The 19,593-nt window shown below is 37.8% G+C and overlaps 1 protein-coding gene across 1 annotated transcript in view; it reads left to right on the top strand.

Annotated features, from left to right (window-relative positions):
• Positions 1–19,593, top strand: part of PEPD (peptidase D) — a 232,864-nt gene that overhangs the window by 8,026 nt on the left and 205,245 nt on the right. Inside the window, exons 2-3 of the mRNA XM_039503186.1 lie at positions 1,045–1,228; positions 3,571–3,698. Of these exons, the coding sequence (XP_039359120.1) occupies positions 1,045–1,228; positions 3,571–3,698 (312 nt within the window). The remainder of the gene's footprint in view (positions 1–1,044; positions 1,229–3,570; positions 3,699–19,593) is intronic.

Below are 19,593 nucleotides of genomic sequence, written 5' to 3'. Positions count from 1 at the left end.
CTTCTCCTTTCACTCAGCCATAGACAATAGCAGCTCCTTTAAGATTCAGGGCAAAATAATGAATGACCATATAAAAACAAACTCATTTATCTTCACATGGGCCAAAGATGTAGCTAAAAGAACTTATCTAAACATGGATAAATCCATTTTCTGTAAAGCAACCCTTTGGCTAGGATATTTTGTTGTTGTTGTTTGTTGTTGTTGTTGTTTTTTTTTAAAGAAGTGTATCTCTATCCTAAATTTTACTCAAACAAATTGAACCATTGAAGAAAGTTTCTAAAAGACTGTCTAGGCTTTGCTTTTGCACTGCAATTTGCTATATGGTCTCACCCAGTTATGAAGAAGCACACAGTAATGTGTAACAGTAGGTTACGTTCCTGTTGTCCATCTATACGAAAACTATAGCTGGTCTTTGAAATCCCATATATACATACGAATAGTAAGGGAGTATAAAAAATGTTGTCATTCTGTGTTCCATTTCAACCGCCATCTTTTCTAGGCAGTCCTTCGTTCAGCTTCTGTAGGTTTTCTCAGATGCTGGGTAATATTTGTTAAAGAAATTGTCCCATTCTGAATGTAACCTTTCAGTTCTATTGTTCTCAACAACTCGTATTTTTCTCTCTCCCGTGTTTGCTCTTATTTCAAATATTTCGGCAGACTAACATTGTTGTAATTTATTGCATGTCTCCCCTCACCCCAAATAAAATCACTTCTGTTTTCTTTAAAGGAAGCTAACTTCTGTGAAACTTTACAGACTATAACTGTAGCCAGCAATATTTATTTTTAGCATGTATTTATCATTTACTACTTGTATGACTTAAGTTTTGATATTTCATATTCCCTGTAAGCAATACCATGCACTGTAACTACAGGGTTCTCTCTCTCTACAATCCTAAAACCTAGTCCAGTTGTGATGGACAAATGACTTTTTTCAGGTTTGACTTCCTTCTCTGTTAGACTTCAAATAAACCCTGTGTCTCTCAATGATATTAACCAGTATATTATTTTGCAATACAGTTATCTTTTTTTTAAAATCCTTTCTAGACCATCTTTTTGGTTGGGAAATGAGACGCTGAAAGTGCCAGCAGCACTCTTTGCTTTGAATAGAAAACGTCTGTGTGATCGATTAAGAGAGAATAAAGACGTCCAGAAGAATGCTATTGTTTTGATGCAGGGTGGCGAGGAAGCCCAAAGATACTGCACTGATACTGGCGTTCTCTTTCGTCAGGTAAGATTTAAGTTCATTATACAGAAACAAACTCTTGAATTACTTTTCTAAGCTTGCGTCTCTCTCTCTCTCTTTTAGTTTTTTCCTCCCTTTATTTTAGACTAGGGGCCAGATGTTTAAATGTATTGAGGTGTTGCTGTCCTCAGCATTGCAATGCCTAACTGATTTAGGATTCTAAATCTCATTTTCAAAAGGAATGAAAGCATCTAAGAGCCAAAATCTCCATTGACAGTTGATGGGATTTAGACTAAGTGCCTAAATCACTTTTGAAAATGAGATTTCATTGAATTTCATAAATGTGAGGCTGGAAGGGACCTTGAGAGGCCCTCAAGTCCAGACCCTTGTTCTGAGGCAGGCCCAAGTGAACCTAGACCTCCCTGACGGGTGTTTGTTCAACCTTCTTAAAAACCTTCAGTGATGGGGATTCCACAACCTCTGTAGGAAGCCTATTCCAGTGCTTAATTGTAGTAGTAGTGTAGTACTTACTTATTTTATAACCCTGTTATCCTGTAGTTGTGTACACACTGATTTAGGCTGAGTGCAGAAATGCCTAAATATGTTTAAAAATCAGGGCCTAGTACATTCCACCCTGTTTAAAAGGCATTGCTTTCACTGTTACTGACTACTTCAAACCCTAGATTAACCATTGTTAATCTAGGTAACAACAATACTTCTTTGGCTTGGGGTTGCTCTTCTTTTTAGTTGCTTATTTACTATATGTTTTCATGTTGCCTAGGTCAATGGGGCCCCAACCTGGTTGAGACCTCTAGGCACTAGTGCATTATAAATATTTGATAATAACAGTACATGTAGAAAGTGAGCCTTTATCCTAAGGGCATGTCTACACTTACCTCTGGAGCAATTGATCCAGCAGGGGTCGATTTAATCACATCTAGTGAAGACACAATAAATCGACCACCGAGCGCTCTCCCGTGGACTCTGGTACTCCACCGGAGTGAGAGTCGCAGGTGGAGTCGACGGGGGGAGCGTCAGCCGTCAACTTACCGCAGTGAAGACACCGCAGTAAGTAGATCTAAGTACATCGACTTCAGCTACATTATTCACGTAGCTGAAGTTGCGTAACTTAGATCAATTCCCCCCACAGTGTAGACCAGGCCTCAGACTTGCTTAGTTTTTGTCTGGCTTGGATTATAGAAGCCGTAATCTTCTACCTGTCTGGGTAGTACAGCATTTTGCTAAATATGAGTGGTCTAACACACGTTAAAAATCTTTCACTAATGTATTAACTTTTTTTTCCCCTCTCCCCCAACAAACATAAATGTGGGGTTTAAATGCCAGATCTGAACACACCCAAGCTGTGGAAGAGCATGGATATGTATTTTAACTTGCACATTGGACCTAAACTTAATAAATTATAACTTGACTAATACATAAGTACCTGTGTGTTTCTTTGTTGGCCCAAGCAGGGTTTTGTTACTTGTTACTTTCACGTTGAACATATCATTGATTGTCATTAGATGATAAAGATAATTGAATGATTTTTAGCTAGAGTCAAGCTTAGTTGGGTTTTCTGCTTTGCCAGTTATAAAATGAATTCTAGAGTACTGCTTCAGTTCTGTGAACTGAATTTTTACGTTTTGAAGAAAGGAGGTGGAAAAATTAGATTTTATCTTCTGTGACAGCAGGCTGCTTAATACATTCTGTCTGGTATCTAGGGGAGAATGACACACAATCTATGGAGGCTTATTCTCCAATCTCTCTTGCCTCTGCCTCACCAACCCACCCTTGTCAAATTTTGTTGTTCTATCTCTGCCTCAACTTTGAGTTTTGTCCATTCCTTTCTGTTCCCAATGCAAAATATCCCTTGATTTCAGGTCTTGATAATCTCGTACCATTTTTTTTATTGCAGCTTCTTCCTCTCTGAAGGAACTCACTCTTCTCCCCTCTAATTTGTCCATACTCTGCTGCAATTTAGGGCTGTGACTCACAGGCACAATGTGCCCATAGGCTTTTCTCTTGTCTTACCCTCTTCTTTCTCTGACTGGCTGTTTCTTCTTGCTATTCTTTTATCTTGTTTGAGATTGTAAGCCTTAAGGAAGAATCTATTTTATACAATAACATGCTATATAAGAAATAATTGTTAGTTCCTGGATCTTGCCAGTACCTCAAAGTAAGGTTTGTATCACCGTGAAATGAAATCCGATCTAAATTATCACAAAATCTACAAACATTGTGATGCACAAAACAAATATGTTCTTATTCAAGCCCAGAGAAATAGGAGTTAATATTAGTTAACTGTTAGTATGCTAGTGTATTGTATTAGTATTTTGGGGGTGGGGCTATTGAGGAATAAAGTAATGATATTTGATTTATTTATATAGGAATCTTATTTTCATTGGACTTTTGGAGTAACTGAACCAGACTGCTATGGAGCAATTGATGTTGATACTGGAAAATCCATTGTCTTTGTCCCCAAGCTCCCTGAAAGCTATGCAGTTTGGATGGGAAAGTAAGACATCTTTTTTAATGTAGCCACTTATTTTACAATTCTGATGTATCTGGCTGTTAACTGTGTGCATAATGTAATCAGTTGATATTTCATTTCTTAAAGTGGCTTTAATGGTAGTGAAAGGTGCTGTATTAACCACAGTGGAGATTTGAAATCTTCTGTTTAAACACAGAACAAGGAAAACTGTACAGCAAGCTTTCTTAGGCTGCCCTGTCACTTTACCTCAACCCTGACTTGGTAAGAAGAAAGTTCAGTCTTCGTTACCCCGCTCAGTTCTTGGATTCCCTGCTGAGACTGCTAGCAACTGACATTTTTGTTATGGGATAGTCTATGAAGCATTCACTAGATTTTACAAGAACTGAACTAAGCTGACTGCAGCTCATTTTATGTACATTCTCATCATATATTTAATCAAAAGATCACTTAGGATTTTATATTGATTGTACATTTGTTTAAACTCTTATTGTTCCAATCTCTGATAATCCTGGTTGAGCCACTGACATGCCATGTGACCTTTGGTAAATCACTTGACCTGCTTGCACTTCAATCAATTAATGTAAGAACAAAATAAAACCAAATGAAAATATCATGATGCTGCCTGTATAAATAAAGTACCCAAGTAACCGGATCCTGTGAAGCACTGAGCACCTTCTGCCTGGTACAGCATTGAGACTTGGACCCTCAAGTATTATTAGAGCAGATTAAATTTGTGTCTTATTAAAGGCCTCATCTTGAATTTATTGAACATCTGTATCTCTCGTTAACTTAAGAAATTCAGGATTGTGTTTTTAAATTGATAGTTGGTGGTGGTGTAGTTTTCAAGTTGGTTTAAAATGATTCTTCCAAAACTCTGTTAGGGAACAAGTTCTTTATTTTTAAGGGTTATGGTGCAGCCCTCCTCTCCCCTTCCCCCATGCCCTGATATTTAAGAAAATTATAACAAAATATATCAATAGCAAGGCATTTTACCAAATTATAGAACTAACTCGGTAGTTTGTGTGTACATTCATGCTGCTTAATGTATGCATATATGCACTTTCTGATGGGTAAATTCTGGTAACAATTCCCATCAGTTGTAAAGCAGGAGATTGATGAATGAATCTGCACCCTTGCAATGGTTTTTCTCCATTCTCCTGAGGCTGTCTCGCCATTGGGAACATAGGATTTGTCAGACCCGAGATCCATCTAATCCAGTATTCTGTCTCTGACAATGGCTGGTGCCAGATGCCTCAAAGAAAAGTGTAAGAACCCCTCACTGAACAGGTGTGGGTTAATCTACCCTTCAAATTAGGTTTTATCCCAATATCTAATAATATGAGCTTGGTTTAAGACTTGAAACATCAGGTTTGATATCCCTTCCAAAACTGTTGTAATCAATGACGACAATTCTGGATATCTGTATAAATGTCCAATTATTTTTTGAATCTTGTAAGCCAGGAGGCAGGAGACTTCTTTTTTAAGTCTTCCTTTTCCCTCTTTTAAACCTGATTCTCAACTTAAGCCCTCAAGACCTTCCATTAACTCTGCATTATTGAATAAATCACATCCAGCCAGAAAGCTTGTGCTCTGGCATATTACTATTCAGTACTTTTTTGGTAAACCTTTTGCAAACTTTGCTAAAGTGACTTGGGTGTTATAAAACCTGTAGGCTTATGAACAGAGTGCTGGAAGTGTGTGGATGCTGAAATTGCTAATGCCCAGATTTGCAAACAAGCCCTTCTCCTTGGATCAAATCCTAAACTGATGCTTCATCCGCTCACAAAATCATCTAGGCACTTGGATTCTTACTTAACAAGGATTTTTGCATATTAAAGAATCAAGAACTCTTGTATTTTGTTTACTTCTTAATCAGTTTTCCCTCTTCAGATCCATATCCTGTTTCAATCTTCTGAATCTTAGTTTCCCAAAATGTGCTTGTTATGGTTCAGGGATGAGCTGTACTTGTGATTTCCAACCCACCCACCCACACTATGGGCACTTCTTCCAAGTGACAGGCGTACACCTACACTATTGAGTGCAACCCCCAATTCACCTGGCTTTAGACTGTGTCACAAGGCTACAACTCCATTTACCACTGTATCTACCTCAGCTGGCCCAGCTGGATTTGGGTCACAAGCTCCCAGGGTAAACTTTAGCAGTGATTCAGGACAGTGTCTTCAAAAACAAATATGATTTATTGGTTCATAGACCAACTTAAGCAGAGAGAAGCAGGGTTATAACAATTAAACCCTATATGTGTATTTCTTACCTAAACCCAACCTTTCCTTGCCAGTTTAGGTAGGTTCTCTTTAGCCCAGGCTCCCCCCAGCTTTGGGGTTAGGGGAGACAGGATGCCCCCTGCAACTCCTGCCACCTTGAGAATCTGACTTCCCCAGTTCAGTGAGTGTCTCTCCTCAACTCACAGGCTGACTTTATCTGTTCCAAAGATCTGACTTGGGACCCTATGCCCGGGCAAAACGGTTTATATATTTCTTCAGAAGGGATAGGCTGTGGTCTCGCAATAGTAGATTCAAAGTATTGTCCATTTGGGCACCAATCAAATAAGGTTATCTGCAGTCATTCATTTGGTTTCTGCAACCCAAAAGGTTTGATTTTTTTTTTTAAACCCTTAACTAGCAACCTAATCCATCAAACCCACAGATGTATAGAAATCTGTATAGAGCACGCATGATGGTTAATGCAGCTACTTCCCACATTATTCACAATGCTTAGTTGCAAATAGGTGTTCATCTACAGTAGAAGGCTCATAGGTGTATATAGTGCTTTATTTAAAAAACTTCAGTTTTCAATGCTTTGAGGTTCTGGCCTGGAGACTATCCCCATACATCTGATCAGCTCAAACATGAATGAACTTATCCTCACAACATCCTTGTGAGGTAGGGAAATATTTAAACTCATTTTACTAAGGCACAGAAAGAGAATATGCTTAATTTTACTTGCATGTTTGGCCCTTGGTAGTCCATGGAGTTACACATGTCCATCACTTTAAGCCCGTGAGTAAGTTTTTGCAGGGTCAAAGTCAGAAAAGGAGTTCTCTAGCGGAGCTGAACCTCCGTCTTCTGTGTCCCAGACCAGTGTCTTAAGCACCGCACGGTTAGAAGATTAAGTTTGTAGCTCTTTCTTGTAGGACATAAGCAATTCTCTTTCCAGATCCTGTTGTTTTAGTTCACTTTTATAGTGAACATTGCTCAATACCTGAGCCCTTGAGAAAGTGGTTCTTTTCATAGTCATTTACTTTTTCAGAATCTTAATTATATTTATCCTGTGTCTAGTAAGTTATAAAGTTTTTGGCCCCTACAACATTTCAGAATCTGACTGTTTCTAATTTTGTTGTGATCTCAAATTGGATTATTTCTAACTGAAGCTATTACCTTTATTTTAATGCTAATTTTGAGGAATACGGTTGCAGCCAATCCCATGCACTGAACTGTTAGATAGACCATATGGCAGGGCATGTCTGCTGTTTTCTGAGAGAGATTATGTGACTATTATTGTCTTTTAAGCTACCTTGGAACTGAAATTGTTTATGATCACTTTAGAGTGGAATATTACTATCGGAAATGTTCTAGTAGAAAAGGCGCACCTGTCTGGCAAAGTGTAAATGCTACTTAACTCCCACATGTACACCATAAACTCTATTCCCAGTGTAGGCTATTTGCCTGTTTGTAGATAAAGCTTTACTACCTCCTCCTTGGTTCTTTTATGCTAGTTGAGATATAATGTTAGCTGCCCACACTGATCATGAATGTCTGATCTGAAAGAAAAGCCTTCTAAATTTATCCAGTATCCATCTTGTCATGTGGTATTTCCCCATCAAGTGTTATTCCTTTGTAATGTACATATTATAGCCTTCTCAGTCTAATGTTGTGAGGCATTCATCATCAATTTGTTTAATGAATGATAGGTTTCTTACATCAAAGATTTTGGTAAAACCAAATTTTGTAATTCTCTCCTTGCAATGTATTTTAGAATAATTTTATCATCACTGGTATCTTTCTGTTTTCCAGGCTCCTCTCCCTATCCTTACTGAATCCCTTTGTTTGATTCTTGTTTTGTTTTGCCAGCCACTGTCATGTACCTTTACTACTTGTCAGAAAGATGGATGAATGACTCATTTGTGAGTCAGACATCCTGCTTCGTAAGCTAGTTGGCAGGAGGTACCGCACTGTGCTGAGGTTTAGTTCCTCCCTTGAAGACTCAATTTTAAGTCAAAATTAGTATTGAAAGAAAAACAGCAAATTAGTTTGCCTTCCATCCCATTTTTATTTATCTAACATGGTTAGCCCTGGAAGTTCTCTTGCACGCAGATGCAAAAGGTACTATCAACCCACTAAGGAAACTGTTATTTAACATCAGAGCAATGCAAATTGCTTTTATCCTTGTTGTACAGTATTCTGCAGTCTTAGATGTGTCTGTAGCATCTAGTCTCCCAGTTCATAATGCAAAAGGCTTTTAATTTATTTGTTGCATTGTTTTTTATTTTTATATAAGGTAGATGTGGGAAGTTTTCTCTATGCATTTGTCTTGATACAAACAGCAGCATGAGTGAGTCTTAAGAGTTCTCTGTATAAATGTTAAAGGGTTGTTATCAGTTGTTTGTAAGATCCTGTTTAACTGTTGATTTTCTGTAGTTCTATCTCATTTTTGAGGCAATTAAATTTCCTTTTTGCTGCACATCTAAGGAAACACACACAATTACATGTATGGAGAGCGGTTAAGTACATTCTGCAGATTGGCCAGTGGGGAAGTTAACCTTTTTCTTGTGCATCTTTCAAAAATGGGTCTACTGAACTTTTTTATTTTATGATCTTATTTTGGCCAAAGACAGTGTGTCACAGAGAGAATTTGCTTACAGATGGATGGAGTGTTGGATTACAAATATGATCATGACTATTGCAAGCTTGACCTCACCAGCTGCAGGTTTTTTTCATTGACTGTTTTGCTTATCTTTAAGCCAGTGAGCTTTCTGACTGCTAATGCAATATCAATTAACTGTTGAAGTGATGATACAAAGCTCTAATGGAGACTTAACCCCATATGAGGCAGAGTTAAAATACAGCAACTAGTATATAATGAAGGCAGGAGGTGGGGACTAGTAGAGTTCAGTTTAATGAGCTTGAAAACTTGAGGAGACCGAACACAATGCTCAAGTATCAATTGGATGGTGGAGATAAAGTTATCCAAGTGAGAGTAGTCAAGCTTAACATGAAAGGTAATTAGAGCTTCAAATATGTTAAGCTTTGTTATAAAGAGGACCGTGATCAATTTGTTCTGCATGTCTACTGAAGGCAGGACAAGAAGCAAAAGACTTAATCTGCAGCAAGGGAGATTTAGGTTAGATATTAGGAAAAGCTTTCTAACTATAAGTGTAGTTAAGCTCTGGCTTCCAAAGGAGGTTGTGGAATCACCATCACGGAAGGTTTTTTTGTTTTGTTTGTTTGTTTGTTTTTTGTTTAAAGTACAGGTTTGATAAACACCTGTCAGAGACTGTCTAGGTTTACTTGATCCTGCCTCAACATAGGGGGCTGGACTGATGATTTCCCCAGGTCCCTTCCAGCCCTATATTTATGATTCTGTGATTATATGAACTGAAGAAATACTTTGATTTTTGATGTGTTCAAATATCTCATGACTGCAAAAGTGGGCAGGGAACATTTTTCATAAGGAATAATTCCAAGATGACAGCTACAGGATCGTCTTGTTCTTTTGAGGGTTCCTATAGGATTTATGGGTCCACTGCAGATCTTAAAGTGATAGTACTATTTATATGGCAGTTAGGCTCTTAATAATATGGGAACTGAGTATGAGCAGTTTCCCTAGTGTTTAGATGGGCTCTTCCTTGGCTGAAGGATCTGTTCTGGGCATCAACCAAGGAGAGCCATTTTATATAATACTTTTGATTCAACCTCCTTCTTGGTGTTTGGATGGCAGAGAAATTCTTCTAGTATGTTTTAGAGAAATGTCTTGCTTTTGAGAAGTATCTGTTCCTCCTCTTCTCATTTTCCTAGCAAGATATTTAATAAAGTCAAGAAAAATATATATGGGTTACAAAAATGGAAATACATTACTTAAAAAATGCTAGTGTGTTTCCAAGATTATGTGATGCAAAGCCATTAGCATGTTTTGTTTTTATACTTAGAGAGGATTAAGTTAGTATGACTGCATATCTTGCAGAGACTTCAATTTTACTAATTAATGCTGCACCTGCCATTTTCCTTGCCTTAATTATAAATGACAGAACTAGTCACTGCACTGATTAAAGATATTTTGTAAAGTGAAACATACTGTACAACAGCTGCTTTATGTGCAGCACATGCCAAAATAACTTAATTGCCTTGCCATATAAAGAACAGTTTTTAGTGAAAATAAAAATACTTTAACTCTTTCATGCTTTATTTTAATTGAAGAAATGTATATTAAATGGGGACTGAGCAAATATTTATACACAGTTTCATATGTTTTTAGAAACTGAAACATCATTGGGTTGCTTAGCAGTGGAGGCATTAATCTAACTCTGCATTCCATTTTAAGTAACATCTTCATGGAGAAGCTACGCTTGACTGGTAGCTACCTTACAGCACAAATATTATTTGTGAATGAACACTTATATAAAAGTTTTATCTTCATAGCATGGTACAAATGTTAATCCAACACCGTAATGAGCGCATCACTTTGTCACTTTCAGCATTGCCTAACAGGTTAAAGCCAAATTCAGCCTATGGTTTTGGGTGCTGAACTTGAGACAGCTTGCGGCTGATTTTTTCAGAAATGCTAAACACGTACGGCCACTTCTGAAAATGGCAGGTCAGGTAGCCAAACAGTGGGTAAGTGGAAGATTGGAGATTAGGATTCAGATCTCCAAGTCCTGTCAAGACTGCACTGCCTCACTCTTACTGTGGGTTTGTGTGTGGGGATTGTAATTATAATATAGAGCTGTGGTATCGCTTTCTCAAATGATGTTTCTTTCTAGGGTGGAGATTGTTGTCTTGTGTGGCATGAGTTGACTGTGCTTCTCCTGTTAAATGACATGCAGTATGGTAAATGAGTAACCTCCCTGGAAAATTGGTGTTGCACGTTTATCTTCTTATGCCATGTAGTACTCATTTCAATCACTGTTTAACTCCGTTATTTCCAGTGCAATCTTAGGTTCTGGCTTCAACAAGGCAAAGCTTACAGTAAGCAGGCACTGTGCAAACTAAGCTGCCTCCCTTAGCTCTTTCAACAGATAGGTGTTCAGTGGCTTTAAAGGTGACCATTGCTCCTCTTCTTTGAATAAGTTTTTCAAACAGAATACAGTTTTTCAGGTATGCTCATATCAATGCTTTATGCAGACTGTGGCCGCCTCTGTAATGTAGTACTCTCTGTGTGTATTTTGGTATTGCATTCCAAACTAAATTGCTGGCTCACCCCTGGGTCTCTTTCAGCATTACGTTTCTAACTTTCTCCCTAAAATGGATTGTGTTTGGGACTGTCCAGAAAAGCAATCACATTTGTCTGGCAAGATTTGTTCTGTGTAAATTCTCATGCTGCTTATTCCTTATTATTCTATTCTTCTCCCTAAGTGTAGTAATTTCTACACCTGCCTTCCATACCTTTGTTCCAGTAGTTCACTTGACTTAGATTATGATAATTGTCAGGTTTGCTCTTGCCACATTTGATAATAATTGCATTTCTCTAATCTGCAAGTACCTTCCTAGTTCTCTGACTTCTCAAAAATTGTCAGTGGTACAGGAATTTCATTGGCTGTCTTTCTTAATATGCCAGCTATGTACAAGTCTGCCAGTCCACATTACATGCTCACATTTTCCAAGTATCTCTTTATCAGTTTTTGTAATCAATAGTTATTTGTACAGGGCTTTCCTTCCCTACTAATTGTTTAAACATCTTTGTTTATATATTTCTAATTGAAAAAGGTTGGTAACTGCAACTTTGTCATTATTTTTCCATCACTAACTTTGGTGAGCCTGCTTGCATGAGCAAGACTTGCCAGATATACACTGAATTTACAAGTTCTAAGAGCATGTAGAAATACCTGAATATGCAATTTTAGTAAATGTTAAAGCTCTCTTCTTCAGATTCAGATGTGGAGGAGAATGAATTTAACCCCAAAGTAACTAAATCTACTTAATGGTGTTTGCACTGGAGGTTTTTTTAATATTGTGCTATGATTTAATCCACCACAACAGAAAGTTGAATTTCTTGCATAGGTTTGTATTATACAGGCCTCTGGTGCCAAGAGAATGTTTTTAAACCCACCAAGCATTTATTTTATATGTTAACTTTATAAATACTACCAGGAATATATAGTACAGTGCAATAAGCTCCTAATCACATCTCAGCAGTATCCCCAAGTCCTAGTTTTCTTTTGAGCAGGCATGCCATCTGTTTTTGTTCAAAGATTCAAAAGCTGTTATCTGGAAGGTCAGTTGCGGTCAAACAAATGCCCAGAGGGGATTTTACATGAGTGCTCCAGAAAGATTCTGCACCATCTCCAGAGACCAAAAGACCAAAAAAGCCTTTTGAATAGAAGCCTGGGTTTTAAACTGACTCGGGGCCTTCTTCCTGATCCAGCAAACAGACAGCACCCTTGGTCCATGGAGTTGGCCTATTGAGGCCTCATAAGACTGTGTGCTTGTTGTAAGTTAGGGTGACCAGATGTCCCGATTTTATAGGGACAGTCCCGATTTTTGGGTCTTTTTCTTATATAGGCTCCTGTTACCCCCCCATCCCGATTTTTCACATTTGCTATCTGGTCACCCTATTGTAAGTGGAAGCTTGGATGAATTTGTAATCCACGAAGAAACCCCTAGGGTGGAGTGATATCTGGTAAGCTTATTAGTATGCATATAGGCTATTTTATTGTTGGTTTTTTTAATGTGGTTTCTCAATAGTGATTTTTACATTAAGAATAAAGTAGGCTTGAGTAGAAAGTCTGTGTAGTAACTTACCTTTAGCAATCACTCTATTATCAGTCTCTGAAGAGAAAGCAAGCAGGCCTATTTCAGCAGATTGTTTTTGCTGGGAAATACACAGTGAAGGCAGGGAACTGTGCATCCTGGATATACCCTGGTAAGAATCAAATGACTCGTGTGTGTCCACCCAAGGGAGGTAACAGCTGGAGAGCTGGAGCCTTTTCTAGGCCACTGAAGGGAAATGCAGGTACAGTTGCCCCAAGCTGTGACAACCGTAACTTTTACAAAGTGAACATTGCAAGGTGAGAGAAGACATTGTAATGTGAATGAACAGGGAAAAATCTGCCTGGTAGGTTGGTTGTGGGGGTGAAGAACACACAGAGGCAAACCGAGAATGGAAAAGCAGATGAGATCCAATGTGTGTAATAGTGCAGTAGAATTCTTTTAGGACACTACATTCCATGGTGTCCCCACTTCAGCTCTTGTAATTTTAGAGTTTTGAACCTCTTCTGAACTCCCCTTCCCCCGACCCTGTTGCTTATATATCAGAAATTCTCAAACCTCATCTGTTTGTCAGAGTGAGAGCGTGGGCCAGTAGATAAGGCATTGGGTTGGTCTAAATTCTGTTCTTATTCTCTGCTCAATGACTCATTGTGTGGCCTTGGGCAAGTTATTTTAACTTCTTTGTGCCTTTGTTTTCTTATTGTATGAAGGGGAAATGAGACCCACTCCTTTAAGAGCTCTTTGAAAACCTCTGAAAATCACTACAAAAGTACAGAATGCTATTTCTTTGTATACTAGCACAACTGAAGATGACAGATGTGTGTTCTGACAATACTTGAAACTGCTGCAATGCACTCTGGAGAGGACATGCCAAAACAGTGGTTTTGGTTTTGTGGTGGAATTTTTTTCTAAATAAAATCCAGAAAATATCTTCAATGTATAGCTGTTTTTTAAAATCCATCAAATACAGAGCTCAAACAAGTCAAAAGTCTCTTAATACCATGCTTGTAGCACTGTTAAGATGGCACTTTTTCTCAAAATTGTGCCTGTTTGCCAATCTTGTTCAATTATTATTATAATTTTTAATGTTCTGTCTTCTACAGCTCTCTAATGTGCATTAATTGAACATTATTAAACTACATGCAGTTCTGAGATCCTGGCTTTCATAAATATCCTGGAACTGAGAAATTAAAAGATATATTTTCAGTGTAGTACTTGTATAGTTGCACGACTGCCAACTCAGTACAGTAAAATCCTTTATTCTCAAAGTGGCACAATTTGGGCACAACAGTGCAAGCTTCTGAAGGCTACCCTGCCAATGTGCTTCTATGTGTAGTGGAGGCACCAACTCTAGCAGTAAGAGGGTAGTTCAGGCTTCATATATATTTAGTCCAAGAGTGCAATTTATGATGATACTCTTGTGATGTGAAGAGTCTAGTAGGAACAGTATTGAGACTGCCAATTTGACTTGCGCCAGATGAACAATCACATTATAAGCAGCAAAGAATCCTGTGGCACCTTATAGACTAACAGTCTGTTAGTCTATAAGGTGCCACAGGATTCTTTGCTGCTTTTACAGATCCAGACTAACACGGCTACCCCTCTGATACTAATCACATTATAGTGTTTGGTCACTGTCAGGACCAGACAGAATTGTAGTCTGAGGTGTGAAATAGTCCTTAATGCATTATTTCTAATTCCCTGAGCACTACAGGCTAACAGAGCCCAGAAATTGTTTATAGAATTGTATTGTTTTTAAGTAATCTATGTATTTAGGGAGTCCTGCATCTTGTATCATCTCCTCTTGCATATGAGTGGGCTCAACCACTCCAGTAATCTAGAAGACTTGGCTAAAGTTGCAGATTCGATTACTTTGCCTTTTTCAAACAAACACATCAGGTTGAACATTTGACCTTCAGTTCAATTCCTTTTTAAATTCTGCTTGGTTAATGGCTTCTCAAAAATCCATCTTACTCTTGAAATCCATCAAAAGCAACAGAGTGTAGCTGCATACTTGTATGCAAGAGACTTTTTTTTTCTCCTGGCACCGAAACCTGACGAAATTGGGAAATGGGTACCAACTCATGGTACTGTCAAGCCCATTTGGGCTATTTTATATTCCATATCTAGTTTTCTCCTCCCCCACACCTTTTCTGTAAAGGTAAAATTCCTTTTTTTGATGCATAGGTGAGTGTGTTATTTTTGACAGAGCCAGGAACATCTGTTGGTGTCTCGTAAAGCCTCCTGTGTTCCTTCTAGCAGTTCTTGACAACCTCTTGTTTTGTTAACACTTCGCCATCTGTTAACCTGATGCTATTGTAATGAGGGGTGAGTTTCTTGACAGCATTAAAATGTCCCTGTTGCATCTCATCTCTTACTCCATTTCTGTATGGTTGTTGATGTTTTCTGTTCAGTTTGTCAATTATTGGCAAGGTTCTTATTCTTTGTATACAATCTCACTGTAATTTCTTAGTTTTAAGATCATTCTATATTAGGGATGAGAGATCACTTTTTGGTTTTGCCCTTTGGGGCCTAATTTTAGGAGCTATTCTTGTCCACTTTGCATCCTGAGCTCATTTATGTGCGTGTTTGCATGCATGTGCGTAAATTTTGAAAGGTGGGAAGAGGGATTACTGCGTGACCTGTTTTGTTTAGTGATTTTCTAGTTACTGGGCGAATTTGTGCTGTGTAAAGATACGTTAAGTAGACTCACATATTCATATACTCTTTACTAGAATCTAGTGGGTTAAATCTCTTGCTCTGAACTTGAAAGTTAATTTGGAATGGAGGAAGTGATACTGTTGCATATAAATATTTTTTTTCCTTAAAGAAGAAATACTCTTGACCGTACAGCTTGCTGGCTTTAGCTCTACTCTCTCAAAGCTTTCAGAATTCCCTTGTTCTCATTAAAGGGATAAGAGCGTCAATAACTTCTCACGTAATCGAGAACATAATAGGTGCAGGATCTTTCAAGGAACTGTTTTTGGATTTCTTTACTCTGAGAAGCATCGTGCATAGCCCTGTTCCTTTAGACTTTGTTTTACTATGTAGCCTCTTTCATATTCATCTACTTTGTTTTTTTTTCTCCAGCTTTGTTAAATCTTTTTTATAATTACCACTTGTATGTTGTTAAAAAGAGATGTTATTACAAGGGGTTTGGAGCCTAAAGCTAACACAGTAAGTAAATGGACAAAGCGTATGGGTCTACATTTTAATCGTATTAAACACTCTTTAGTATGGCATGTCTTGCCTCCTTTCAGAACTTATTGTCTTTCTCCCTGACATATACTAATAGAATCTCAAAATGGTTGCTGACTTTCATTTAGAAGGTATTACTGATCCTTTTAAAAGTAAATTGAATGAATCACAATGGTATTTTTAACTGAAGGCAGACTTCAGCTTTTGGAAATTGCAGCTGAGTCGTTTTCGGCCCTATTATATATTCATTAATAGCATGTAGGTGGTCAGATAGCCTGGAATACTTCATTGTTGTCTACACTGCATGATATTAATTTAGTGTCTTCCTTTCACAGGAGACCCATTGTCTAATATTTTGAGCTTGCTTTAATACATAGTGTTTATAATTCTTACTTTCTTTTGGGATGTAGCAGTGAGGCAAGACCTTTTTGCATAATTGCAATGTACAAACAAGCCACGGTGTAAAATACACCACAGAGTTCCGTGTAACCATCAAACAATGTCATGATTGGTTATAGTACATGTTAGTCATACATAACTTAGATATAAATTTACTTTCTCATATCAAGTCTCTTTGACCTGTAAATTATACTTTCCAAAAATGTTGGATTGATTCTTCCTATACTGGAAAAATAAATATAGAAATTAAATTATTTGTTAGGTTTCTGATGTTTCTCATCCATCTACATAGTTAAATAAGCTGAATAAAAGAGAACATAACTAGGAGGAGGTGTTGAATGCAACTGAATGGGTTTGGGGGTTAGCTTAAGGCAAAAGATAGCATACCATGAAGGTGAAAGTGAACTGTCAGTGTTTATCATTCCATAGAAATCCTATTGCAAGTCTCATTATGTGAAATGAAAAATGTATGTGAAAATAACATAGGACAAACTGACAAAAGCAAGAAAGTCCACATTGAGTCTTTTGCACCACTTTGTAACTGAATGGCATTTTACTTAGACATTGCAGAATCAGTGGGCTTCAACAGACTAATACAATATTGTGTAGTGATGCAAACCGTAGATGGCTGTTACATTTTTAATAAGAGTGCAGAAGGGTAACATTTATGTGTAACCGCTATTAAGGAAAATATATTCTATCTCTTAATATGCAATAACAAAATAAAATAAATGCTCTGTGCAGTTAGCTTTTCAGTATTCATTCATCTCCTTGTTCTATGTGTGAAAGGTGTCTCTAGGTTCAAAGGTGGCCTTGGTTCTTATGCCATACTCTATTGGCTGTATTTGCTGGAGCATTTCCTACAGATGTCAGTGGAGTTGTGCATGTTACAGGCAACAATGTCCACAGAGCCACCATTGGAATAAATATTCCAATTATATGGGGAAAACTTTTGGATAAACACATTTGCCAGATATACTACAGTATATTATAGTTGTCATTCTGTCCAGGATATGCTGTTGTACCCAGTTCCCTCAGTGGCTGTTGTTTATCTGAAACGAGGAAAAATAATGGCCATGAGTCTATATTGAAGATGCATGTACAGATGTATCCTGATTTGAGTTACAAAAGAGATTCACAATATTACTAAAATAATATTTAGACAATAACAAGTGCTAAATGCATTGCTAAATGGTATCCATGTTGTTAGTCTTAACATATTAAGAAAGGAAAATGTGAGTAATTACAAACTCTCTACTCTGTCCGTAATATCAGATTTAAGATTTCTTTAATTCAGCCTGCTGCTGAGCTACTTTTATAGCTGACTTTTATTGTAGGGTGCCTGGGCATACTTTGCTGACAAGGTGACATTTAAATGACTTTTCAGTAATTAACATTAAAAAACCTTGAAAAATTAACTACTATTCCAACTTTTTTATCTCTGCCCTTTTTAAAAAATAAAATTTTAAAATGTCACAAAGGGAACTTATGACTTTCCAGTTTTTTAAATTAAGCCTCTGTTTAGGCAGAAAGCATTTGAAATTGACTACAGACTATATTTCTTCAACTTTCGGTAACTGAAAAGTATCTTGATAGATGTAAACAATTTTTTTCAACCAGAAAAGTAATTGTTTTTCATAATACTCCTATTATTGTTTGATAAAAGTGAGATTCAACACAAGGGCTTATGCCAAAAAAAAAGTGAGTTCCACCGAAAATAGATCCAACGAAAAAATAGAAAAGAAAAATGTCCTAAAAAATTAAAAAGATTAATGTGAAAAGTTACATATTCCACCAGTAGGAATAACTGATTACATATTGACGGTTGGTAGGAACAATGTTTACAGATCCAAGAAAAAAAAATCAGTATAAAAGGTATCAAAATATTAGAAATTGGCTTAGATACATGCATTTCATTCAACAACAGTTGTCATCTCATAAATTCTGCTCACAACTTTTAATTTAGCATTGATCACTTGTAATTTGGATGCATTTTATTATACGTAGCTCTCTTGACTGGAGTTCTGAAAACTAAAACACTATTTCATCATGTTTGCATTATTATACTCTTGCCATAAAGTACTTTAAAGTAAAATGAAAAGTTTAATGGAGTTCTTATGGTAATTTCAAATCTTTATAGAATCATAGGACTGGAACAGACCTCCCAAGGTCTTCTAGTCCAGTCCCCTGCACTCATGGCAGGACTAAGTATTATCTAGACCATCGCTGACAGGTGTTTGTCTAACCTGGTCTTAAAAATCTCCAATGATGGAGATTCCACAACCTCTCTAGGCAATTAATTGGCCTAGGATTTTTTTTCAAATGTCCAACCTAAACCTCCCTTGCTGCAATTCGAGCCCACTGCTTCTTGTCCTATCCTCAAAGGTTAAGGAGAACAGTTTTTCTCCCTCCTCCTTGTAACAACCTTTTATGGACTTGAAAACTGTTATCATGTCCCCCTTCTCCCCCCCCATCTTCTCTTCTCCAGATTAAACAACCCCCCCTTTTTTTCCTTCAATATTTCCTCACAGCTCATGTTTTCTAGAACTTGAATCATTTTTGTTGCTCTACTCTGAAATTTCTCCAATTTGTTCACATCTTTCCCAAAATGTAGCTCCCTGAACTGGACACAGTACTCCAGCTGAGGCCTTATCAGGGTGGAATAGAGCAGAAGAATTACTTCTTGTCTTGCTTTACAACACTCCTGCTAATAGGTCCCAGAATATTTGCTTTTTTGCAACAGTGTTGCACTCTTGACTCATATTAATTAGCTTGTGATTCATTATGGTTAGGGTCCTACCAAATTTACCATCCATTTTGGTCAATTTCATGGTTATAGGATTTAAAAAATCTTAAATTTCATGGTGTCAGCTATTTAAATCTGAAATTTCATGGTGTTGTTTTATGGGGTCCTGACTCATAAAGGAGTTTCTAAGGGGCGATCAGGTACTGCTACCCATACTTCTGTGCTTCTGCCGGCAATGGTGCTGCCTTCAGAGCTGGGCAGCTGGAGAGCAGTGACTGCTGGCCAGGAGCCCAGCTCTGAAGGCAGCACAGCCGTCAGCAGCAGCGCAGAAGCAAGGATGGCATGGTACGGTATTGCTACCCTTATATCTGCGCTGCTGCTGGCAGGGACTGCCTTCAGAGCTGGGTGCCTGGCTACCAGCTGCCACTCTGCAGCCACCCAGATCTGAAAGCAGTGCAGAAGTAAGGGTGACAATACCACAACCCCCTTAAAATAACCTTGTGACCCCCCCCTCGCAACTCCCTTTTGGGTCCCGACCCCCAATTTGAGAAAGGCTGGTCTCCTCTGTGAAATCTGTATAGTATACGGTAAAAGCACACAAAAAAGATCAGATTTCACGGGGGAGAACAGATTTCAT

The sequence above is a fragment of the Mauremys reevesii genome, linkage group 16, assembly GCF_016161935.1.
Source record: "Mauremys reevesii isolate NIE-2019 linkage group 16, ASM1616193v1, whole genome shotgun sequence".
Taxonomy (NCBI): domain Eukaryota; kingdom Metazoa; phylum Chordata; order Testudines; family Geoemydidae; genus Mauremys; species Mauremys reevesii.
The sequence above is the reverse complement of the archived record's forward strand: the minus strand, read 5'-3'. Positions and strand labels throughout refer to the sequence as shown.